Below are 26504 nucleotides of genomic sequence, written 5' to 3' on the forward strand. Positions count from 1 at the left end.
ATTCAGAATCTTCTAAAGCTAGTTAGCTTCACATTCCAATTCAAGCATCATCCATGTTACTGGATGTGGATATTGATCCAACATTTGCCGCTAATGAGGAAAGTATATATTTTGCAACACTGAGTCCTCTAGGCCTATGCTAGGTCTAATGATAATGTAGTGATTAGTGGAGGAATAATGACCACAGGAAAGATGTACACATTTTAAGTTGAATTGCTTCAAGTGCATGACATTGACATGTGCATGACAATGAATTAAAATCCCACATTTTCAATAAAGCACTGATAAACAGATGAAAAATACAACAAAAGGAATAACAAGGGTTCCAGTGATTATTGGTAGACCTATACTCACTTTAACTTAGGCTGTGTTTAGACCGTCAGCCAAATTCTGATCTTTTTTTTCACTAATTTCGCCTATCAGATTAGCTCTGAAAAAGATCTGATGTGAAAAGATGTGATGTGATTGGTCAAAAGACCAATTCGTGAAAAAAATATCAGAATTGGGCTGCCTGTGTAAACGCAGACTTAATGTACTACTATGCAGCTTCATTGTAACAAAACACAATAGAATGTGAATGAATGCCCATAAGTATTTAGAATCAGAGTATTGAGTTTTCCCAGTAGTATTACAAAGGATTTCTCTATTGGAATGCATGAGGTTCTACAACATGACGTCAACAGACAAGAAGATTAAGAGCCTGGGCAAATACTTAACCTATCTTTGTTCGTACAGTAAACATATTGTAGAATGGCACTGTTGGCATCCTAATACATTGTTTTTTCATAAAAGTATTTTAACTATATAAATATGTGCCTTCACTTTGTCACATTCAGTCATAGTAACCACCATTTTTTCAATATTGTTATTGCCAACTAAAGTGATGATACTGTATATTATCTCAAATATATTTTCATTAGGAAAATTACAAAAGAATTGATCATAACTGTAAACATTTTCCTTTTAATTCTCTCTGTGTAAATACTGATATGCCACTTGCGTTTGGTTGGTGGCCTTAGGTAAGTTATACAGAGCCTTCAGAAAGTATTCTCACCCCTTCACCTTTTCCACATTTTGTACCCCACACATCTTTAAGGTTGCTCAGTTGAGCAGTGCATTTCAAACACAGATTCAACCATAAGACCAGGGAGATCTTCCAATGGTTTGCAAACAAGGGTACCTATTGATAATGGGTAAAAAAAAAGAAAAAGATATTGAACATCCCTTTGAGCATGGTGAAGTTATTAATTACACTTTGGATGGTGTATCAATACACCCAGTCACTACAAAGATACAGGCGTCCTTCCTAACTCAGTTGCCGGAGAGGAAGAAAACCGCTCAGAGATTTCACAATGAGGCCAATGGGGATTTTAAAACAGTTACAGAGTTTAATGGCTGCAACAGTAGACAACTGAGGATGGATCAACAACATTGTAGTTACTCCACAATACTAACCTAATTGACAGAGTAAAAATAATGAAGCCTGAACAGAATAAAACAAATTCCAAAACAAAGTGTTATGTTTGGGACAAATCCAATACAACACATTACGGAGTACCACTCTCCATATTTTCAAACATAGTGCTGGCTGTATCATGTCATGGGTATCCTTGTAATCGTTTAGGACTGAGGAGTTTTTCAGGATAAAAAATTAACGGAATGGAGCCCAGCACAGGCAAAATCCTAGAAGAAAACCTGGTTCAGTCTGCTTTCCACCAGTCACTGGAAGATGAATTCACCTTTCAGCAGCACAATAACCTAAAACACAAGGTCAAATCTACACTGGAGTTGCTTACCAAGAAGAAGGTGCATGTTCTTGAGTGGCCGAGTTCCAGCTTTGACTTAAATCTACTTGTCTTGAAAATGGTTGTCTAGCAATGATCAACAACTAATTTGACAGAGCTTGAAGAATTTTGAAAATAATAAATGGGCAAATGTTGCACAATCCAGGTGTGTAAAACTTGTAGAGACTTACCCAGAAAGACACAGCTGTAATCATTGCCAAAGGTGCTTCTACAAAGTATTGACTCAGGGGTGTGAATGCTTATGTAAATGCAATATTTTGGTATTTAATTTTTCAATAAATTGGCAAAAATGTCTAAAAACATGTTTTCACTTTGTCATTATGTGGTATTGTGTGCAGATGGGTGAGAAAAAAATATATTTCATCCATTTTGAATTCAGGCGGTAACAACAAAATGTGGAATAAGTTAAGGGATATGAATACTTTCTGAAGGCACTGTATGTACCATGACTCATTTGTGAACTCAGAATAAATTAATCTCTGTGAGTATCTACACAGCCAATTATGTCTAACAAACATATATAACAAATATAGCATCACGAGTTAACTGAGGAGTTACATTTTTACAGTGTGAGAGTCTGTAGGGTTGCACACATATGAGTACAAGTCCAGAAGCCCTTTTGCAGAGAACAGAGTGAATTAGCATCAGTCATTGGTCATGAGTTGGAGAACAGAGTGATTTATCATCAGTCATTGGTCATGAGTCAGAACAAAGTGATTTATCAGGACAATGACAAAAAGAAAGTACACACACACACACACACTCGTACAGCTAACCTTGTGTGGACACACAATTCAGTCCCATTCAAAATCCTATTTTCCCTAACCCCTAACCCTAAACCTAACCTGTACTCTTCCCCTAACCTTAAACCTAACCCTAACCTTAACCCAAAAACCTAACCTTAACCCTAAACCTAACCCTAGCTCCTAACCCTAACCCTAGCTCCTAACCCTTAACGTAATTATAACCCAAACACTAATTCTAACCTTAACCCTAAACCGCCTAGAAATAGCATTTGACCTTGTGGGGACTAACCAAATGTCCCCAGTTGGTCAAAATGTTGTTAGTTTATTATTCTTTTGGGGATTTCTGGAATAGTTAAACACGTCCACACACACACACACACACACACACACACACACACACACACACACACACACACACACACACACACACACACACATTTCCCTGGGCCTGCAAGGACCTTAAAGGGATACTTCCAAATTTTGGCAATGAAGCCCCAGAGTTAGATGAACTCATAGATATCACAATTTTTATGTCTCTGCATCCAATATGAAGTAAGCTGGAGGTAGTTTTGCGAGCCAATTCTAACTAGCATTAGCGCAATTACTGGAGGTCTATGGTATCTACTAGCATGCCAAAGGTTACCATAGACTTCCAGTCATTGCGCTACCGCTAGTTGGCAATTGCGCAAACGCACAAGTTCATCTGACTCTGGGGAAGTAGATAAAGTGCTTCATTGCCAAAATCCTGAAGTATCCCTTTAATGTGTGACTTGTACTTTTATTTCTCAAACCCACAGCAGTTTGCAGCATCATTAGGACTCGCAGTAATCATAGAACTCAAGAGAACTAGCAATGCTGTGTTATTGATTCAGATATTATTGTAAGTCCTCCGTTGTGTAATCGTGTGTACTGCTCTTCCATGGTGAATGAGGACCACTAGCTCCCTTCTGCTCTCCCTCTAAGCCACCTTTTCTATTTTTACAGCATCCTTTCTTCTCTGGCCTCTGGAGCATTCCTTCAGATATATAATCTGTCTGGCCGTCTCAGGAGTTTTCCTCCGGTGCTCTGCGGAAACTGAGCCGTTTGATGGAATCCCTTTGGAGGGTACAGCAGAGAGGGAGAGGAGGAGGGGGAGAGAGAGGAGGAGAGGAGGAAACTGTTCAATTAGATTTCCATGGTGGCATAGGCAATATGAAAATACAACACAGCAGCTGTCAGATTCTTTCAGACGACCTAAGCAAGCAGGACTGTTGATAGGATTAACATGAAACTAAAATTAGCTTTCTTATGAAACATATTCAGGTATCAGTGGTGTTCCAAATGGAACCATTTTCCCTATATAGGGCACTACTTTTGACCAGGGGCCATAATGGTATAGGGAATGGGGTGCCATTTGGGACGTAACCCAAACCTCCTCCATTTCCAAACATTTCCCCTCACATTTGGTCCCTACTGGACTCAACCCTGCATTGCGCACTTTGATGATGCGTTACCTGTTCTCCAGGCGTGGTTTGATGGGTTTGTAGAGCTCGGGTATCTTCCTCTCCAGCATGGGCCGCAGGTTCTCTCTCAGACGGTTGTAATTCTTCTTCAGCTCCTGCTGGTACTCCTTCTGGTCCAACGTGATCAGGTGCTTGTTCTTCTCCACAGCCTCGCCACACCTACAGAGGAACAGGGGGTAGAAAACATAGGATGTGTCCCAAATGGAACCTTATTCCCTATATCCAGTAGTGCACTACTTTTGACCAGGGTCCATAGGGCTGTAGTGTACTATATACACTGTAGGGAATAAGGTACCATTTGGGATATATCAATACTGTGGGTTGTGTCTCAATAGTCTTCAACGACTTCCTCTCCTCACCTTCATCACTCACCACTGACCTGATTACTTTTCATTCATCTTCATGAGGATGTTCATGCATCCAGTGTTAATTCATTTCATTTCCTTCTTTTCTTTTCATGGATTTCAGTTCATTTCCTGAACTATGTGACCGACATGGATTTCTCCCCAAATCAGTTCACAATGACATTTAATAATTGTTTCACCTTGTTAAACAACTCCTGTGTGTCCCCCTGTATTAGATTTTTGCTCTTTCTCTGAGCCTTGCCTCCTTTTTTAGTACAGCAATGCTCAAGGAAGGGAAGTGTCTCTTGTAGTACTGTGCTGAGAGTGGCAGGGAGTATAGTGATCCATGACCAAACAAAGTACCCTGGGGTTGAACCTCATTTCAGAGGACAGGTACAGTACGGGGTCCGGTCTGCCCGCAGTCACAATTACAACATGCATAATGGATGGCAAACAAACGAGGCAGAGGGAAATGGAAAGATGAGGTTGCTTAAAAAACACATGTTTGCACTTATCTCTCTCCTTTAAATGCAAGTAATATGGAAAATGTAATCTAACAGTATACAGTAAATGCATAGGGACTGCTGGAAAAAAGGGGGGTAGGGGGAAAAAAGCATTTCACTTACCCCCCAAAAAAACTCCAATCAGCTGATGTGTAGCTACTAGCTAGCCATCGCCCTTCCAGCCCAAATAGCAGCTTGAGAAGTGGTTCTTGGAATATAATGAGCTCGTGCAAACTTGCATGGATTATGGAAGAAAATAAACCTTTCTGAAATTACGGTAAATATTTTTGCCGGCCTGCTTGCAGCAATCAAGGTAGTTGGAATGTGACATGAGGGTTCCAAAATTAAAGCCACCTTTCGGAGGCAAACAATACGCGTGACACATACACACTCGCACACAGACACACACCCTGGACCAAATCACCACATTCCCTGCCTCATCCGTTTAGACGGTTGGTTTAAATTATGTTTAAAATATTCAAACTAAAATGAAACTAACTCCCCAGGGAACAATAAAGCTTTTCTGTTCCATGCAGCTGAGTGATATTAAAGGGAAAACAAGTTAATATGCCTGTCCTGTTGTGTTGTATTAAATCACATCTAGCTTCCTTCAGCATCACCTAGGAATGTATTCCAGTAATAACACATTAACAAGACAGATGCTGTGGGTGCATACATAGCTGGTTTTACTGTCATTCACTTGCTTTTCCATTTCCACCATGCGACAGTACTATTTTATAGAGTGTCCGTACTTCAAGCCACCACTAAAACAATTTAAAACCATTAATACCAGAAATGTATATTTCACCACATATTGTACTATTGCCGGCACTGAAAAAGAGTTTACACTTTGGAGAAAATATTTGAGAATCGAACTGCACCCAAAGCAAGAGTCAGAGCAAGATTAAAAGTGAGAGCACAAAGTGTAAGTTTGATGTGTTTCTCATCACTGGCTGGTTGGCGTGCCATGCAGTTGCACAGTGGTGTTTGGGTTGGCTCTCACCTCATGATGAACTCTTTGAAACACAGGCGCAGTTTGTTGTGGTGACGGAAGAGCTTGGGGTCCGCTGGGATCTCATTCAGAAAGACCTGGGCTACCTCCAACGGTCCCTACACACACACAGAGACAGAGACAGAGACAGAGAGACAGAGACAGAGAGACAGAGAGACAGAGACGGTATAAGAAAGGAAGAAAGAGAGTGTGTGCATGTGAATGCCTCACTTTCAGTAGAGGAAACGACTTCCTAACTGAATGCTTAATAATGACTGCGTCCCAAATGGCCCCATATTCCTTAGATAGTGGACTTCTTCTGACCTGAGCCCATTACATATGGAATATGGTGCCATATGATACGCAGCCAATGTGTCCAAAGGCCACAATGTTCAGCCAGGACATAAGGAAGAGATCAGATGAAAGAGACCCTGATTAGCCTGATCGCTGTTTTGATAATGTCACCACTAACCCTGCCTACAAGTAGACATTTGGCTCCCATTCATTCCCTCTCTGGGATCTTGTTATCCTAACTTATATTTATCATGAAACCACAGCACGCTCACATGGCCAGGCATGGCAAAGGAACCCCGATGAGCATTCTAAACGTGTGCTAGGCTAGGGCCTGGAGAGACATACGGACGGACAGACGGACGGACAGACAGACAGAGGGGAGCCATGCCTCTCAACTGACTGGCTTCGCGTGATGTATTGTGGTTTCTACTTTCTTGCCTTTGTGCTGTTGTCTGTGCCCAATCATGTTTGTACCATGTTTTGTGCTGCTACCATGTTGTGCTGCTGCCATGTTGTGTTGCTACCATGTTGTTTTCATGTGGTGTTACTACCATGCTGTGTTGTCATGTGTTGCTGCCATGCTATGTTGTTGTCTTAGGTCTCTCTTTATATAGTGTTGTGGTGTCTCTCTGGTCGAGATGTGTGTTTTATCCTATATTTTTATTTTTAATCCCAGACCCCGTCCCCGCAGGAGGACTTTTTCGTAGGCCGTCATTTCGTAGGCCGAATTTGTTCTTAACTGACTTGCCTAGTTAAATAAAAGAAATTTGGCCCCGGGCTGTATTTGTTTATGGACAGCGTGAACATTAAGGTTGTGTATACAGACAGCAGGTGAAAGCAGGGCTTGCTGTCAGATTAGACTATACAAAAGAGAGTTGGGGCCTGGTGTAACTATATCATTACATTAGCGTTTAGCCAACGTTTGACGGGAGCTGTAAGCCATCAGATCAAAGGGTTTCAGTGTTTAGCGCAGACATGAAAGGAGAGGTTGTGAATGAAGGTTTTAACAGAATCAACCGAGGCACTGTACAGACGATGTTATGGTTAAACTGGACTCTTTAATGTGTCATGTTCTTTATCATCACGTTACTTACTTACTAGATTGGATGTTTCCTTCGAGGTTAGTGAGGAGGATTCAGGAGAATACAACTCATACCTACGAGATACACTATGCAATCACTTCAGTTGGCTTTTCACACTTGTTTTTCCTCTTCATTTGATGTGTGGAGTCAATGAGTAACTTTCAATTCAGTAATGTTAATGTTAAAATGCCAGTGGGGGGGAGAGAGAGAACGAGAGAGGGATAATGTCTGCTTTTTCACCAATGTGACAGGGAGAGAAAGAAAAGAGAGAGGCAGAAAACATCTCATTTATTGGGGCCAGGACAGGTGGCTGGAGGTACCTGGTTGACAGTGGCTCCCACAGAGCCCTGTAGAAGCATCTGGAGCATCTTAGCATCGGGCTGCTCCCTGTGTGTGGCTACCGCTAACTCCCTGGTCTTCTTCTGCATGTCCTCGATGGCCACCTCAATGGGAGTCAGGTCAAACTTGGGGATGGGAGGATGAGAAGGAAGGAGAGGTGAAGAGAGTGAAAGGGGAAGGTACAAGTTAGATTTGGAAAGATAAAAAAATCACAGTCTAATTGGCTAAAATCTGTGTCTAAATAGGCTTTGTTCTAACAGCATACCTCTTCTTTCTGGATGACATTGATGCGTGTCTTGATGTAGGGGAAGGTGTGCATGGTGGTGAGGATAGTCTTCCTCTTGTACTGCTCGTTGAGCTCACCACGCGGCCGCCCCGCCTTTGTGAAGGGCGTGGTGTACATGAAGCGACGCAAGTTGAAGTTTTTCTCAAAGTTGGTCAGGCGGTCTTTCATCTCATAGTCATCAAAGAAGGGCTCCACGTAGGTGATCTGTATGTAGGCCTGGGGGAGGGAGGGAGAGCACAAGCGAGAGAGCGAGAGGCGGAGAGAGAGAAGAGAGGGAGGGAGGGGCAGAGAGAGAAAGAAAAAGAAAAAGAGAGAGAGAGGGGATAAAAGTAGAGATGCATCTAGTTGTTGGTGAAGGTTCCTCTCAATAATTCGACACATGCAAGTCAAAAGGTATTGAAAAGGGACACAGCAGGAACACAGGATGATTTGGTGGTGTACTGTCATATACTATACCTTGTTAGCATCCAGTTTGCTCCTGTCTATGTCTTTGGAGTCTTTGATCATCTCCAGGGCATCTCCAAAACACTGACTGTAGAAGTTCTACAACACCAATAGATACAGTACTCATATGAACAGATGCAGTATTCATATGAACAGATGCAGTATTCATATGAATAGATACAGTATTCATATGAATTGATATAGTACTCATATGAATCAATACAGTATTCATATCCATACAGTAAAAGCATGCACACCTGCACGCACCAACACACACACGCTTTCTCACAGTTACCTCCAGTCTGTGGGATATCTCTGGCAGGTGGGTGATCGCTGGCTCCTTGTAAACAAACTCCTGTTCGTCCAGGTCTCCAAACTTGGCCCCATAAAAACCCACCCGGAAATACGTCCCAAACATCCTCTTATGGCCCTGGGACGACGACAAACATGTGAAAGCGACTCTGAATCATTCACATCCAAGTGAAGGAAATAGGTAGACAGCTTTCCTCCAAATACAGCACATCGATTTGTAATGGTAATCTTAAGTCATTTCACTATAATTGTAGTACTTCATATGTATTGTGACTGTAATCCCTTCATATACAGTAGTCCATGCTGCTGTCTGTCTGTACCTTCTGAATGATGTTGTCAAAGGCTCTCTGGAGTTTCTCGTGAGTGGAGGTCAGCTCACGGAAATCTCTGTGAGCCTCCAGAACAGGCATAATGATCTTATACACCTCATTCACCGTCTCATACAGACCACCCTGAAAAACACAGCAACAACACACTATTATCACCATTGTTCAGTGTCTTTATGGGAGTGCAGCAATACCATTATTTAGGATCCGCTTTTGTTTGTTTGTTTGTCTGTTTGTGTGTTTTACGTTGCTGAAGAGTTCTGCAGCCTGCTCCAGTAGGCCCACCAGACCGCTGGTGGTGAAGTATCGTCCTGAACAGACCCCATCCTCATCTGGGGACAGGATGTCATCTGACACCGCTGACTCCTCCAGCACGTTGGGAGAGATGTTCTATAGAAGCAACCAACCAATCAGACTCATCCAGCATGTTACAAAAGGGACTCAATCAATCAAGTATTACTGATAGCTTTGTTTTTTCACAAAAAAATATTTGTCACGAAGTGATTAACCAAGACAGCAGCCAAACAAGGAAGCATTACGTTTTGAGTATACAGCGCCCCCTTATGGCAACAGTCAACAGACCATAATCAGTAGTGTGTGTCTGTGTGTGCGTACAGTCTAGATACCCACCTGAAAGGTGACACTGCCCACAGGTAGGTATTTGTGGTCCTCCAGCATGCTGAGGTATTCAGCCACCAGGGCTGCAGCGTGGACCAGACACATGGCAGACTCTGTAAAACACTTCCTGTTCTTGTGTTTTTCCGCCATGTTCTGCAGCCAGGTCAATCTCAGGTCAGGAGATGTCTGGTAACCCTTCGCTATCCTGGAGACAGAAGGAGGGAGAGGGGGAGTGATGCTGAATTTCAAACCAACCCCAGTCCTCAAGCTCTTAAGTACTCATGTAATCTGGGCCTGTATTCATAAAACTTCTCAGAGAAGAAGTGCTGATCTAGGATCAGTTTTCCCTTTTAGATTATAATGAATGGACGGGGGGACCTGATCCTAGATTAGATACTTTGTGTATACGGTCCCTGTAATCAGCTATGATAATTGATTCTCCTTGCATCCTGTTAGGCTGGGATGACCTTATAGCTTACATCTTTCAGTGAGTGAAGTGAGGGAATGGTTTGGGTGAGGGGGGCATGTGAGGAGGGCTGGGGGTCAGTTTTAGGTAGCCTAATGTAAATTCAATAATTAATGACCTTTTACAGATGCATGGCTTATGCAGAATGAAAACCAAGAGTGTAACTGTAGACATGCAGAATGTAAGCAGATGACACATGCACTGAGAGAGTCTGCATTCACTCCCACACAAACACAAACTCTGTATGAATATACAAAACCAGATCTCTGTACCAAACTGCTACCACATGGTTTCCATAGTGAGAAATAAACAGAGGAGAAACAACCAAACCACAAAGAAATAAATAGGAACGAGGAGAAAAACACACACAGAGCCCTACAGCAGGAGTGAAGGAGTGAGTGAGTGGTTGTGTGTGTACCTGTACATGAGGTCCATGAGCATCTCTGGGTCTTCCTGGAACTCTCTCATCTTCACCGTGTCTGACAGGATACTGTTTAAGTTCCTCAGCAGCTCATCCACCTACACACACACAATCAAACTAGGGTTAATATCAACATGTGTCGTGCGAGCGTGAATGCGTGCATGCGTGTGTGTTACCTGCGAGGGCAGTGGTGTGTTCTGCATCTCTGTGTCCTCCTCTGCATAGGCCAGTATGGTGCGTAGGGACCTGCGGAGGTACTCCTCATGGAAGTCCTCGGACTTCCCCACCAGAGAGGCTAGAGACATGGTCACCTGCATCTTCACCCGGGAGAAGTTCTATACATCACACAGAGACAGAGACAGAGACAGAGACAGAGACAAAGAGAGAGACAGGGGCTTGAGTAACTGGGGTTAGGTGGGACATAACCTGCGTCCCAAATAGCACCCCAATACATACATAGTGCAGTACTTTTTAAAAAGGTCCCATAGGGCTCTGGTCAACATTAGTGCACTATATAGAGACCCTATTCCATATATAGTGCACTACTATGGGCCCTGGTCAAAAGACGTGCACCATATAGGGAATAGGGTGACATTTGGGACACAGCTCAAGCCTCGTGTCCAAACTAGTGCTGCTGTAGACAGAGAGGGACCAGTCCTGTCTCCCTCTGTGTTCATCTCTGTAGACAGAGAGGGACCTGTCCTGTCTCCCTCTGTGTTCATCTCTGTAGACAGAGAGGGACCTGTCCTGTGGCCCTCTGTGTTCATCTCTGTAGACAGAGAGGGACCTGTCCTGTGGCCCTCTGTGTTCATCTCTGTAGACAGAGAGGGACCTGTCCAGTCTCCCTCTGTGTTCATGTCTGTAGAGGGGGATTTGACAGGGAGGAGGCCCATACTCATAATCTGGGCTTGGAGTGGAGGGACACTAACACAGGCTGGCTGTATTCATAAAACACTAACTATAAAAAGCATATATTAAAGAACGATATATGACATTGCTCAGTCGTGTATTGGCTAATAAAGTAGACTCTAGGGTTGTCAATATTCAATAATTCTCACTCTCTCACTCACTCTCTCACTCACTCACTGTCCTCCAGGTAACGGAGGGCTTAGTGCTGACATGGTTTTGTGTGTGTGTATAACCCCATCCATCTCTGCCATCAGCAGCAAAGCAGGAAATTATCTCCCATTAGCTGAGACATAATCACCTATGGATCATCTCTACGGCCCCATTCTGTTAAACCGAGCGTGGCGCCAGGCCTGATCCGTTGTGTGTTCTTTCTCCCTTTCTCTTCCCTAAAACCAGGTTTCCATCCAACCTTTTTATGCCGGATAAAAAAAATGTCAAGACAGGCCTGATGGAAACAGCAAATCTGTCAGTAAACGTTCAAAATACCCTAGACAAGATGATAGTCTTTTTTGGTCTGTAAAATTAATGATGTGCGAAATGGCGTTGGAAGCGCTTTTTTGTGCAAATCTCACCCTCTCTCCCGCCCTCCCCTCCATCCCTCTCTCCTGCCCTCTCTCCCTCTCTCCTGCCCTACCTCCCGCCCTCCCTCCCCACCCCCCGCCCTCCCTCCCCATCTCCCCCGCCCTCCCTCCCTCCCCCATCTCTCCCGCCCTCCCTCCCACCCTCCCTCCCTCCCTCCCACTCTCCCGCCCTCCCTCCCACCCTCCCGCCTCCCTCCCTCCCACTCTCCCGCCCTCCCTCTCTCCTGCCCTCCCTCTCTCTCTCCCCCCGCCCTCTCTCCTGCCCTCCCTCTCTCTCTCTTTCCTGCCCTCCCTCTCTCTCTCTTTCCTGCCCTCCCTCCCTCCCTCCCTCCCTCCCACTCTCCTGTCCTCCCTCCCTACCTACCTCCCTCTCTCCTGCTCTCTCTTTCCTGTCCTCCGTCCCTCTCTCCCTCCCACTCTCCTGTCCTCCCTCCCTACCTACCTCCCTCTCTCCTGCCCTCCCTCTCTCTCTCTTTCCTGCCCTCCCTCGCTCTCTCTTTCCTGCCCTCCCTCGCTCTCTCTTTCCTGCCCTCCCTCTCTCTCTCTTTCCAGCCCTCCCTCTCTCTCTCTTTCCAGCCCTCCCTCTCTCTCTCTCTTTCCTGCCCTCCCTCTCTCTCTCTTTCCTGCCCTCCCTCCCTACCCCTCTCCCGCCCTACCCCTCTATATCTACATCTCTATCCCTCCCTCTCTCCCTCCCGCACTCTCTCTATGGGAAACATGTTTACATTGCCAAAGCAACTGAAATAAAAATAATCTACAAAAGTGAGAAGAAACAAAAGACAACAGAATATTACTGTTACAGTAAACACAAACAATAAACAAAAGACAACAGAATATTACTGTTACAGTAAACACAAACAATAAACAAAAGACAACAGAATATTACTGTTACAGTAAACACAAACAATAAACAAAAGACAACAGAATATTACTGTTACAGTAAACTCAAACAATAAACAAAAGACAACAGAATATTACTGTTACAGTAAACACAAACAATAAACAAAAGACAACAGAATATTACTGTTACAGTAAACACAAACAATAAACAAAAGACAACAGAATATTACTGTTACAGTAAACACTGCACTTATAAAGGTTTCATAAGTATAAAGTACGTTATCAGCTAAATAACATAACAGATAAATATTGGTTGTATTTACAATGTTATCTGTGCTCCACTGGTTGCCCTGTTTTCATGGCAACGGGTCACAAATCTCGCTGCTGTGATTGCACATTGCTGTATTTCGTCTAACAGATATGGGAGTTAATCGGTGTTTGATTTGTTTTCAAATTCTTTGTGGGTCAGTGTGATCTATGGGAAATATGTGTGTCTAATATGGTCATACCTTTGGCAGGAGGTAAGGAAGTGCAGCCCAGTTTTCACCTCATTTTGTGGGCAGTGGGCACATAGACTTTCTTCTCTCGAGAGCCAGGTCTGCCGATGGCGGCCTCTCTCAATAGCAAGGCTATGCTCACTGAGTCTGTACATAGTCAAGAATTTTCTTAATTTTAGGTCTGTCACAGTGGTCAGGCATTCTGCTACTGTGTATTTTCTGTTTAGGTCCAGATAGCATTCCAGTTTGCTTGTTTTTTGGTTGATTCTTTTCAGTGTCAAATAGTTATCTTTCTGTTTTCTCATAATTTGATTGGGTCTAATTGTGTTGCTGTCCTGGGGCTCTGTGGGGTCTGTGTTTGTGAACAGAGCCCCAAAACCAGCTGGCTGAGGGGACTCTTCTCTACAATCATCTCTCTGTAGGTGAGAGCTTTGCAGTGTCAGGAATGGGCATCGCTTCCTTTTAGGTGGGTGTAGAATTTAACAGCTCTTTTTTGGAATTTGATTAGCAGGACTAGTCCTAATTCTGCTCTGCATGCATTATTTGGGGTTTTGCATGGTACATAAAGGATATTTTAGCAGAATTCTGCATGCAGAGTCTCAATTGGGTGTTTGTCCATTTTATGAATTATTGGTTGGTGAGTGGACCCCAGACCTCACAACCATGAAGGACAATCAGTTCTATAACTGATTTAAGTACTTTTAGCTAGATCCTAATTGGGACGTCAAGTTTTATGTTCCTTTTGATGGCATAGAATTTGCATTTGTTGTCCTGGCAACTGGACCTGTTTTGGAACACCATTATTTTTGTTGTACTGAGATTTAGCATCATGGCCAAGTCTGACAGAATCTGTGCAGAAGATCTAGGTGCTGCTGTAGGCCCTCCTTGGTTGGGGACAGAAGCAACAGATCATCTGCAAACAGTAAACATTTGACTTCAGAGTGTAGTAGGGTGAGGCCGGGTGCTGCAGATTGTTCTAGTGCTCTCGCCAATTAATTGATATACACGTTGAAGAGGGTGGGGCTCAAGCTGCGTCCCTGTCTCACCCCACTCCTCTGAGGAAAGAAATCTGTGTGTTTATTGCCAATTTTAACTGCAAACTTGTTGTTTGTGTACTTCGATTTCATAATATTGTATGTTTTCCCCCCAACAATGCTTTCCTTTTTTTAAATAAAAAAAGCATGAGAAGACTGCTTTTGTTTTGTTTGTCAATTAGGGTGTACAGGGTGTATACATGGTCTGTCGTACGATATGTTGGTACTAAGCCCATTTTACATTTGCTCAGGACATTGTTTTCACTGAGGAGATGTTGAAGTCTGCTGTTGATGATACTGCAGAGGATTTTTCTAAGGTTACTGTTGACGCAGATTCCACAGTAATTATTGGGGTCAAATTTGTCTCCACTTTTGTGGATTGTGATGATCAGACCTTGGTTCCAAATATTGGGGAATATGCTAGAGCTGAGGATAATGTTGAAGAGTTGAAGAATAGCCATTTTGAATTTGTGGTCTGTATATTTTATCATTTCATTTAGTATACCATCAACACTACAGGCCTTTTGGGGTTGGAGGGATTGTATTTTGTCCTGTAGCTCATCCAATGTAATTGGAGAATCCAGTGGGTTCCGGTAGTCTTTAATATCTGATTCTAAGTTTTGCAAGTGATCATGTATATGTGTTTGCTCTTATTTCTTTGTTATATGGCCAAAAAGGGTAGATAAGTAGTTTATCCATACATCTCCATTTTGGATAGATAGTGCTTCATGTTGTTTGTTTAGTGTGTTCCAATTTTCCCAGAAGTGGTTAGATTCTATGGACTCTTCAATCACATTGAGAAGTTTTCTGACATGCTGTTTCTTATTTTTTCTTAGTGTATTTCTGTACTGTTTTAGTGTTACACCATAGTGAAGGTGTAGGTTCTGGTTTTCTGGTTCTGTTTTTTTGGTTGGATAGATTTCTCAATTTCCTTATTAGGTTTTTGCATTCTTTATCAATCCATTTCTCATTGTTGTTAGTTTTTCTCCTTGATTTTTTAAAATGTGATATGTTAGCTGATAGGTCAAATATGTGACTCGTTTCAGGAAACTAGGCGTATGTCGCATGTCACTACTTCACAGGAGAGGCATTTGAACGTAAACATTTACTTTTGATCAAAATGTGTTGTTTTGCAGAAATGCCTTCAGGAACATGTGAACTTTCATGTGCTTTAATAACAAACTTGTATTCTGTCCATAAATCCGAATAAAATTGTTAAAATTACGAGCATAGTTGGTTTAGCCACGAAAAAAGAAAGGAACCTTCCCGCTAGCCATGATTGGCTGAGATAATGGATGGGCTGGACATGCCGAGAGATGAGTTTGGATTGGTCTGCCATGTAGCATGCTTCTGTCTATAACGTGAGCTGCTCAGTATGTGTTGATAGTCCTTTCTACCGTGCTGTTTTTTAAAGATATAACGTTAGCCATCGAGAACTACAAAAGTTTTGCTAATTTTCTGAACAACATTGATTCCCTGAATTTAGCAGGCACTATCGACAGATCAGTTGGAAAAAGTGATAGGCTACTTTCTGCACACGCCTCGGTCAGTGTGAACCGGAGTGACTTGACAACACTGGCCAAACAAGATGTAGCTACAAACTAAACAGAGTTAAATGGGTAAGAGTCTAGCTACATTTTCTGATATTATAAGTTTCAAATAGCTAGCTAACGTTAGCTTGCTGGCTCGCTAGCTAACGTTACATGTATGATCTGTGTAGTAATATTATTCTAATCAGGATCTATTTGCATTGCAAATTATAGCCCAATGTTAGCTACCTAACATTGAACCTAGTTGGTTAGCTCTTTAGCTACCTGCAGATTCATACAACAGCTATGACAATGTTTGTGTTGGTAGTATTATGAGTTGGAATTATGCCGGTTCATTGTTTAGCTAGCTAGCTACATGTCTAAACAAAAGACACCACTTCGCCAGATGATTACATGACCCATAAAGTTAGCCAGGTATGTCTAGGGGTGATTACCACCATCTATTGTATTTCATGAACATGTGTACATGTCTAGACAATAGTGACCCATCCACTTAGCTAGATGTGGCTGGGGGGTGGTTATAGCATTTCCTTCACATGACTTATACTTCCTAAACGTATACTTGATTTGATATAGTGTGTGTTTACCAGAGACAGTAATGGGAAGAACAACATGACCTGCACCAAAGTCAGATTAGGCTAAGGACTAGATAAAGTGTATTTTTACCTGGAGTTTTTCCTTATTGTAGGCTACTACTTTTACCACTTTTAGTCTAGAAATCTTTGGTTGTTTACTAAACTACTCACTCTGTTTAGCACATGGACTCACATGTGAATCCTTAAAGAGATGGGTGGGGCTAAGGCTTAAGAGGATGTGAACGATGCTGAATGGGGTGTAGACAAAGAAGAGATCTCCAGTAGGTGTACCAAAACATTCAAGGGCCATTTTTCAAAAGTGGGGTTACAAGTTTATCGACTTTCAAAGCAGAATTACTTTCCCATTTTTCCTCAACTGCAGTGTATGATATAACATTTTCTAGCTCTGAGTTTCTACTTTCATTCAATGTAAAAAACACAATTTCAAATGTTGCTACATAAGACCGAATCGAGGTGGTCGGTCACATATACTGTTCAGGCTTCCTACTGCTAAGTTTACACTTTCACTATTGCAGGGAAACATTTTGTCCAGGAAGTTGTCTAGGAGGGATTGGATTTGTTGTTGGCCAATCGTTTTTTGGTAGGTTTCTACACTACCCTGCTTCCATCTATAGCATTTCATAAAAGCATGCAGATTATTTGGCTTCGATACCTCATGGTTGAGTATTGCTCTGTTCAAGTAGATTGTGATTTTGCTGTGGTCTGATAGGGGTGTTAGTTGGCTGACTGACCGCTCTGAGAGACTCTGGGTTGAGGTCAGTGATAAAGTGTCTCCCGAGTGGCGCAGTGGTCTAAGGCACTGCATCGCAGTGCTAGCTGTGCCACTAGAGATCCTGGTTCGAATCCAGGCTCTGTCATCGCCGGCCGCGAACGGGAGACCCATGGGGCGGTGCACAATTGGCCCAGCGTCGTCCAGGGTAGGGGAGGGAATGGCCGGCAGGGATGTAGCTCAGTTGGTAGAGCATGGCGTTTGCAACGCCAGGGTTGTGGGTTCGTTTCCCACGGGGGGCCAGTATGAAAAAAATATAAAAATAATGTGTGCACTCACTAACTGTAAGTCGCTCTGGATAAGAGCGTCTGCTAAATGACTAAAATGTAAATGTAATAAAGTAGTCTACAGTACTACTGCCAAGGGATGAGCTGTAGGTGTACCTACCGTACAATTCCCCTCGAAGCCTACCACTGACTATGTACAGACCCAGCATGCGACAGAGCTGCAAGAGTTGTGACCCATTTTTGTTGGTTGTTTTGTCGTAGTTATGTCTAGGGGGGCATATTTGGGTGGGAATGCAGTCCCCTACAGGTAGGTGCTTGTCCCCATGTGTGCTGAGGGTGTCAGGTTCTTGTCCAGTTCTGGCGTTTAGGTCAGACTAGTACATGTCCCTGGGCCTGGAAATGGTTGACCTCCCACTCTAGGATAGAGAAGCTGTCTTCATTCAAGTATGGGGATTCTAGTGGGGGGATATAGGTAGCACACAGGAGGACATCTTTCTCTATTGAGATTATTTCTATTTTAAATTCTAGTCAAATGTAAAATGTTTCTGTTTTATTTTGATTATTTTCATGGAGTGGGTTAAGTCTGATCTAACTTGTTGCTCTCCGCCTGGGCATATGTGTGATTTTCAAGTTGTGGGGGTTGGGGGCATGGAAGGGGCAGGAGGCTTGGTTTGACCTGGGGGGACCTATATGGGTTGTGGCCATGGTTGGTTTGGGAGGGTGTTAACTGGTTGGTTTGGGAGGGTGTTAACTGGTTGGTTTGGGAGGGTGTTAACTGGTTGGCATGGGAGGGTGTTAACTGGTTGGCATGGGAGGGTGTTAACTGGTTGGCTTGGGAGGGTGCTAACTGGTTGGCTTGGGAGGGTGCTAACTGGTTGGTTTGGAGGGTGTTAACTAGTTGGTTTGGGAGGGTGCTAACTGGTTGGTTTGGAGGGTCTTAACTGGTTGGTTTGGGAGGGTGCTAACTGGTTGGGGTGGTGTGGTGCCTCTCTCTCCCTCTCCCTTTTTCTCACTTGTACAGCCATTACTTACAGAAAGGCAGGGACACAGGGGTAGACAGTGACATATCTCCCTGTTCACTTCTAAGTACTCAGAAACACATCATTCAGCAACTTTCTCCACTGAGCTCAAAATAGACATGGAAACGACTGGGTGTTAGAGGAAAAAGGATGAGACGGATTCTGTGTGTGCGTGTGTACTCACGTTGGCTGAGCTGAAGCTGTATCTCATGATGAGGTATAGGGTAGCGCAGGCCTGGCTTCTGTTTCCATCCACAGGACTGCTACAGTGCTGAAGCACCTTCTGACACAGGTCTGCACACTGCTCGGCTTCCTCTTCAAACAGCAGGTCACCAAACTATAATACACACAATACTATCAGCGCACGCACATGCATACACTCACACACAATACCGTCAGTAGATATTGTGTATAGACACTACCTTGACGACGAGTGCTCGCAGTGTGCTGAAGCAGTGAGACAGGAAGGTTGTACTCTGGTTGCAGGTGAGACAGTGTAGCAACACCCTCAACACGCCACCCACTACACTGTCCTTACAGTCAGCCAATGGAACAGCCTGTATGGAAGACATAGAGAGAATGCTGTCAGCCAAATGGGACAAGAGAGGACACTTATGATGTTGGCTGTGTTCAAGAGAGTATCAAAATTCGTGATGCATTGTTGGTAAATGCTGACAGACTGATCTACAAACAATCAGTAGTTATTTAGGATGCAAGGTGATTTGTAGAACAGTCAGTCTGCAGTCAATCTCAAACACGACCATAGCGAGAGAGAGCGAGAGAGCGAGAGATAAAGAGAGAGAGAGAGAGAGATAAAGAGAGAGAGAGATTAGACAGAAAAGGGCAGAAAGAAGTAGAGGTAGATTGAAAACATAAGAAGAAAGATGTTGTGACCTGTACTATGGTCTCCAGTAGGTCCAGGACGATGAGGTTGGACTCAGTAGCCAGATTCCCACTGATCAGAGCCTCCTGGTCCAGCTCTGCTTTGGTTCTGAGGGGAAACAGGAGAGGGGGTTCTCTTCACTAGTTTCTTCCAATGGCATTGTCTGACAATCTATCTTCTTCCATACCAGGAGAGATGTGTAATTCATGTCTGAATGAATTGCATTTGTACTCTGTGTGTGTGTGTGTGTGTGTGTGTGTGTAACTCACTTGTCGTGTTTGTCGTTGGTCTGCCTCCACTGTGTCAGGTCTTTTCTCCAGCGCAGGTTCACTCTCTGACCTGCACGGTCACTTCCTGTCAGGGTCAAAGGTCAGGGATAAAAGGGCAGGCAGACTCTCGTCCAATCAAAAAGCAGCTTAGGAGTACCCATCATTCCCTTTTCAGCTACTCAGAGCTGCTTTTCAGGAGATATACTTATAAGTCGTGTACTGTGGATTTAGCTACTTTTGATCAATCAGAGAGAGTGGTGGGTGGTACTGACCTCCAGCCCGTCGCATCATTTCCCCCCGGGCTCCAATGCCCCTCAGTAGGGAGTCCTCCAGCTGCAACTTAGCCTGCTGGGACTTCTGTAAGGCCTGGGTGCTCACCTTATCACTGCTTCGCTTCCCCTGCACATAACACACACACACAAATGCGTGAAGGCATGCACACACACATACATCCTATTTACAGACATTAATTAGGTATGTACTCCATGCAGGGCGCAGACATTCTTACCCTGTACTCAAAGCAGGAAACACAAATGGTGAGTAGTTCTAGCAGTCTGTTGAGCTGTGCTGACGGCATGTCTACAGTCCAGCGCTGGATCAGACTCCTCTCAGCGTTCTTCATCACCCACAGGAAACACACCAGCAGGTTACGACTGGTCTCTGCTGACAGGGTGGCCACCGCCTTACCAGACTGCTAGAGAGGAGAGCGACAGAGTTATATTACTATAGAACATACCACACACACAGAGGCTGGCCACTGCCTTAGCAGACTGGTAGAGGAAGGGAGACAGAGACGTACTGTATACGTTAGAGTGGACAGAGACATAGTATAGTGTGGTTTATGGGTTGTTGTATTTTATTGGGATTCCCAATTATCCGCTGCCAAGGCTCTCCACTGGCGCTACATCTAATTCAGAGGTTGAGTAATATTCCATACAGACCCGTGTCTACCATTGAGTAACACTATTACACGGAGTAGATTGGGACCTTTGATGAAGACAACCATTCAACTCCTACTGATTCCATAGATGCTATTACTCAGATGGCAGGCTTAGGGCCTCGACTTGAGTTCAATGTCTTAATATGTTAAACACTTATCAAAACTGTAAAAAAAAATAAAAAAAGAATAGACAGTTAGCATTGTATACATCCATCTAGCACAGACAAGGTATGATAGGAGAGACAGAGGGAGGGTGTTCTGTGGCTGTGTGGTTGCCGTGGCTACGTTTGATGGATGTGTGTGTCTCTCAGCACAGCCCAATTCACTTATGATGATAATGCCTGCCCATAAAGCATCTCCCAAAATGTGTGTGTGTGTGTGAGAGAGAGATAGAGAGCGAGAGAGCGAGAGAGAAAGAGAGAGAAAGAGAGCTGGCATCTCACAATGGATGGAGTGTGTGTGCTTCCTACAGCTCATCAGTCTACCTCACAGCAGCACACCTGCTACACCACCGCCCCCTTGCGGATGTGTGCATGCACACACACACACACACACACACACACACCTTTATCACCACTAGTCACAAAACTACAGAACAAGGAATTTACTACTCTAATTGAAATTGTTGATAAATCATTTTAAAAAGCAAACTTAATCCAGGTCTGATGGAGGAACCCAAACATACAGTATGTGCTTGGAATACGAAACCATGGCAACATTCCTATAGCCTTACCACAGACACCATGGAAGGCAGGGCATTCCTCGCCAAGGTGTTGAAGGGATTGCCGGCGATTGCCATTGCAATAGACTGATTAATGGGCGGGACATTGTCGGGGTCTTCATCTGACCCTCCTGTCTTGTTCTTCCCTCCGCGAGCCTCTGACACTACGGAGACACACAAGGGTCAAATACTTTTAAAAAATATATATTTTCAAGTTTTATTTAGACAGATTAGAAGTTACTAAGGAGATACAGAGGTAGAGAGGGGAGAAAGTTGGAAGGGGAGACTACGGTGGGGAGTCACATATTTGTTGAGAGCAAAGATTGTTACCACTCAGCCACGGCTCTGCACCAAACACTCTCTAAACACAGTTCACATCAACCCAGTTCCAAACTAATCAACCAACTCCTTAGCCAGACTCTACATTAAGTCCCAATGGGTAGGGTATAGGTGTGGATATGGGATGTGGCCAGGCCAGTACCTGTGAAGTCCAGGTAGTTGATGGAGTCGATGATGATGCCCACCAGGGGGAGGTAGAGAGTGGCCACCTTGGCCCGGACCTCAGGCCGGGTACAGCGCTGGTCCAGGTCATGGGCACACAGCAGACTGTAGGTGGCGTTGATGGCCTTCCTCTGGACTTTACCCCTACACACACACACATTTTTCTGTTTGTCTGTGTGTAGTTGGCTGGCCCCTGAGATAGTGGGCAGTGAGGTGTTGTGTGTGTGTGTCTCTTGTATGGTGTGTGTACTGACCCCTCTGACTCCATGTCCAGTGCAGCGCTGAGCTCGGTCAGCAGTAGACCAGCGAGGTAGTGCTGCTGTTTAAACTCCTGAGACAGCTCAAACAGCCCCAGGATCCTCTGCTCCTGGAAACTATACGAACTGGAGCTCTGCAGAGAGAGACGGGGGAGAGAGAGAGAGACGGGGGAGGGAGAGAGAGACGGGGGAGGGAGAGAGAGACGGGGGAGGGAGAGAGAGAGAGAGACGGGGGATAGAGAGCGAGACGGGGGATAGAGAGCGAGAGACGGGGGATAGAGAGCGAGAGAGAGAGAGAGACGGGGGATAGAGAGCAAGAGATAGAGAGAGAGAGAGAGAGAGAGAGAGAGAGAGAGAGAGAGAGAGAGAGAGAGAGAGAGAGAGAGAGAAAGAGAGAAAGAGAGAAAGAGGTTGGAATATAAAAGTAGAGAAAGAGTATTTAAAGCCAGAGAGAGAGAACCCACCTTACTCAACCATACTACGCTATAACCTAAAATCCCAAAGCCAGGTGAGGGACTGGTCAATACGATTTTGACTGACATGCAAACTGACCTGTGAGGAGATGGATGGGCATGGGGAGGTGGGTGCGGAGGCGGGGCTACTGAAGTAAAGGCTGAGGTTGAGGTAGTGCTCATGACTGCACAGGATACGCAGGAACTCCAATCGCATGCTAATCAGGGTTGGCATGGAAATGGTCTTTGCCGACATCTGGTGGGAAAAACAATAAATTAGGGTAGTTTATTGTGACTTGGTTGCATTATTCTGATTAGGGTAGTGTATTGTGGTAGTGACCTGGTTGCAGTAGTTTTTGACCAGGATGAAGACAAAGCCTCTGTCCATTAGAGACAGCAGGTCATACAGGAAGAAGGCCAGGCTGATGTTCACCTTCTCTGCCTGTTCCAACTCCTAACAACAACAACAACAACACAACAACAAATAAAACATTAGATTTTCAGTTAAAAACAGCCAATGGTCTACTTAGAGAAAAAAAAGAAAAAGGACTGGCATTAAGTGATGATTTGATAGATTGATTAATTATCTGAAAAAGTGTTTGTAAGTTTATTAAAAGTGCTGGTGTATATAAAGGCTCATAATGACACTATTACTAACCTTCTTCTGTTTGACCAGGATGGTCCCTATCTCAGCAGTAACCACGGAGACGATTGTGGTGACGTCATCTTTGAAGCGGTCTGAGAAGCGGCTCCTGCGAGGGACGTCTTGCTTCTCCAGCTGAGACACGTGCTGGGCCATGCTCTTCACCTGGACACACACACACACATTCCTTCATTGTAGTCCAAAAACCACTCCATTAAGCTAAAAATGCTAGAGCTTATTTGCCATTAAAGTAAATACACTGAGTGTACAAAACATTAGGAACACCTGCTCTTTCCATGATAAAATGACCAGGTGAAAGCTATCATCCCTTATTGATGTAACTTGTTAAATCCACTTCAAATCAGTGTAGATGAAGGGGAGGAGACAGGTTAAATAAATATTTTAAAGCCTTGAGACATTTGAGACATAGATTGTGTACGTGTGCCATTCAGAGTGTGAATGGGCAAGACAAAATATTTAAAGTGCCTTTGAACGGGGTATGGTAGTAGGTGCCAGGCGCAACGGTTTGAGTGTGTCAAGAACTGCAACGGTGCTGGGATTTTCACGCTCAACAGTTTTCTGTGTGTATCAAGAATGGTCCACCACCCAAAGGACATCCAGCCAACGGCAGGCCAGTGGTCGAAATCAGTTCATTGATGAAAGACGACAAAGGAGGCTGACACAAATTGTGCAGAGCAACAGGCAGGCTACAGTTAGTCAACTGACAGTCCAGTACAACATTGGTGCCCAAAGACCCATAAAAGAATGCACAACTTTTCGTACCTTGACACGAATGGGGTATGGCAGCCGAGTTCTACTTCTTTCAGCAGAAAAACAAGAACATTCGGTTTCAGTGGGCTAAGAAACGAAAACACTGGACACTGGAGAATTGGAAAAACATTGCCTGGTCTGATGAATCCCGGTTCCTGCTGTTTCACGCTGATGGGAGAACAAGGGTATGGAGAAAACCACATGAGTTCAATCATCCATCATGCCGCATGTCAACATTGCAGGCTGGTGGTGGTGGTGTGATGGTGTAAGGTGTGTTTTCATGGCACACATTGAGCCCCTTGATAAAAGTGGAGCAACATTTGAATGCCACAGGATATCTGAACATCATCGCCAATCAGGTGCATCCCTTCATGGAAGCAGTGTGTCCATCTGCAAATTATTTTTTTCAGTAGGATTGTCCAGGAATGGTTCCACGAACATGACAGTGAATTCAGCTTACCGCAGTGGCTTGCCCAGTCACCAGATCAAGACAATTGAGCATCTGTGGGATGAGCTGGAATGTGCTATACGGAGTAGAGATCCACTACAAGCCAACTTGACACTACTGTGGGAAGCATTGGAGTCAACATGGGCCAACATCCCTGTGGAACGCTTTCAAAACCTTGTAGAGTCCATGCCCCAAAGAATTGAGGCTGTTCTGAGGGCAAAAGGGGGTGCAACTCAATATTAGGAAGGTTTGCTAATGTTTGTACATTCAGTGTATATTGAACACACTTACCAGCAGTTCAAAGAAGAACCAGGCGTATTTGTATGCGTTCTCTCTGCAGACTCCCGTGCTGACCACAATCTGTAGAGCTAACTCCTCATGGAACTGCTGTCAGAGGAGAAACAGAGCCTTGGGTTACTACCACCACTAATACAGTAGTGTCTGGTAACCTACATATAGAATACAGTGTACTATTTCAAAGGATCACATCCATCCTGGACTATCACAGTGTTATAACGGATTACTTCTTAAAAGCAAAGTACAACTTATATGTTAGAGAGAAAGAGAGATTAGAGAGAGGGAGTGACACTCAGACAGACAGACAGATTTAATTACTGACTGAATGACTGACTGACTGCTGGTGCCAACAGTCCTCAGTTCAACACAAACCAGAGCTAGCCAATGCACTGTGACCCCAGCCAGTGAAATCAGATACAGCGTTTCAAAAGGAAGGGTCTGGTCTTATTTTAGCATGGCTAACAACACAAGATCAGCGCCTCAAAACAGAGTGATTTGATTTTGAAATGCACACACACACTATTTAATCTCTGTTAAATATTTGTGAATGTATAGAACCACAGTTCAATGCCATGTTCAGCTGCTATTTCACATGCCAGTGTGGTTTGCTCCAACACCATAGAAATCCACATCACATGATCTATTACAGATTTAAGATTTTACTGGCTGCCATGTAACATCCTACTGCGACGTATATAGAACATTCTACTCAGAACGCAAATGAGGATGTTATTGTCAGTGTTTGGCTAGTATGGAAGATACTTTATAGAAGTCTACATGCTACGGTATGTGCTCTGGTCTGCTCAGTGTCACACTGCCCTCTGCTGGTGACTGTTGGCATCACAGAGGAGAATAAAGACATTTATTCCGGGGATCTTTCTGTTACCTTTCTGTTGGAGGGCCGGGTCCCGCCTGTAGAGCTCTGAGGGTGGCTGCTCACATCCACATAGGTGGACATGCGACTGCCTGGGTTGTTCTGGCCCTGAGAGAGAGGACAGCAACAACAAGGTGGTCATGAAGAATCTGAATCAGACCGTCCTACACTGGACTACCTGGGCTATTGTAGCTTCATTTACATTTACATTTTAGTCATTTAGCAGACGCTCTTATCCAGAGCGACTTACAGTTAGTGATTACATATTTTTTTTATACTGGCCCCCCGTGGGAATCGAACCCACAACCCTGGCATGGAAAACGTCATGCTCTATCAACTGAGCTACATCCCTGCCGGCCATTCCCTCCCCTACCCTAGACGACGCTGGGCCAATTGTGCGCCGCCCATGAGTCTCCCGGTCACGGCCGGCTGCGACAGAGCCTGGATTCGAACCAGGATCTCTAGTGGCACAGTTAGCACTGCGATGCAGTGCCTTAGACCACTGCGCTTCAGACACAAAGAGACAAACAAATGTGGTGTGTGCGTCCCAAAATGGCACCCTGTTCCCTATATAGTGCACTATTTTTGACCATGGCCCATGGGGTGTCATTTGGAATGCAGACATAGGTACTGATGTGTTGTAAACCAGCCACAGTCTGAGAGACACTCGTGACACTAGAGGATGTAGCTACAGTAGCAACATGTGTTTGTGGCAGGCTCTAGACGGGATGTTCATTGACTCTATGTCTTTAGTGTAGCAGTACCTTCCCCCCCTTTTTTTTAAAGGAGAGTGGAGATTCAGAAACAGAGGGGCTGACAGGTTAAAGGGATACTTTGGGATTTTGGCAATGAAGCCCTTTATCTACTTCTCCAGAGTCAGATGAACTCGTGGATTTCATTTGTATGTCTCTGTGTGCAGTTTGAAGGAAGTTGCTAACTAGCATTAG

At 44.2% G+C, this 26504-nt stretch overlaps 1 protein-coding gene across 4 annotated transcripts in view; it reads right to left on the reverse strand.

Annotated features, from left to right (window-relative positions):
• Positions 1–3155: 3155 nt before the first annotated feature.
• Positions 3156–26504, reverse strand: part of LOC121581849 (dedicator of cytokinesis protein 8) — a 66574-nt gene continuing 43225 nt past the window's right edge. For 2 of the 4 annotated variants that reach the window (XM_041897221.2, XM_041897224.2), the window contains 26 exons: positions 25570–25665; positions 24678–24773; positions 23183–23332; positions 22865–22978; positions 22625–22780; positions 22070–22206; positions 21796–21959; positions 21327–21478; positions 20162–20347; positions 19926–20052; positions 19654–19738; positions 19396–19492; positions 18924–19058; positions 18686–18838; positions 10656–10814; positions 10477–10577; positions 9605–9797; positions 9221–9364; positions 8969–9100; positions 8632–8766; positions 8349–8435; positions 7872–8108; positions 7588–7731; positions 5904–6010; positions 4045–4212; positions 3156–3646 (listed from right to left, as the gene is read on the reverse strand). In XM_041897221.2, coding sequence (XP_041753155.1) covers positions 3595–3646; positions 4045–4212; positions 5904–6010; positions 7588–7731; positions 7872–8108; positions 8349–8435; positions 8632–8766; positions 8969–9100; positions 9221–9364; positions 9605–9797; positions 10477–10577; positions 10656–10814; positions 18686–18838; positions 18924–19058; positions 19396–19492; positions 19654–19738; positions 19926–20052; positions 20162–20347; positions 21327–21478; positions 21796–21959; positions 22070–22206; positions 22625–22780; positions 22865–22978; positions 23183–23332; positions 24678–24773; positions 25570–25665 — 3507 coding nt within the window. In that variant the 3' untranslated portion in view covers positions 3156–3594. The remainder of the gene's footprint in view (positions 3647–4044; positions 4213–5903; positions 6011–7587; positions 7732–7871; positions 8109–8348; positions 8436–8631; positions 8767–8968; positions 9101–9220; positions 9365–9604; positions 9798–10476; positions 10578–10655; positions 10815–18685; positions 18839–18923; positions 19059–19395; positions 19493–19653; positions 19739–19925; positions 20053–20161; positions 20348–21326; positions 21479–21795; positions 21960–22069; positions 22207–22624; positions 22781–22864; positions 22979–23182; positions 23333–24677; positions 24774–25569; positions 25666–26504) is intronic. The other 2 variants (XM_041897223.2, XM_041897222.2) reach the window with 2 other exon arrangements.

Source organism: Coregonus clupeaformis, chromosome 18 (assembly GCF_020615455.1).
Source record: "Coregonus clupeaformis isolate EN_2021a chromosome 18, ASM2061545v1, whole genome shotgun sequence".
NCBI classification, from domain to species: Eukaryota; Metazoa; Chordata; class Actinopteri; order Salmoniformes; family Salmonidae; genus Coregonus; species Coregonus clupeaformis.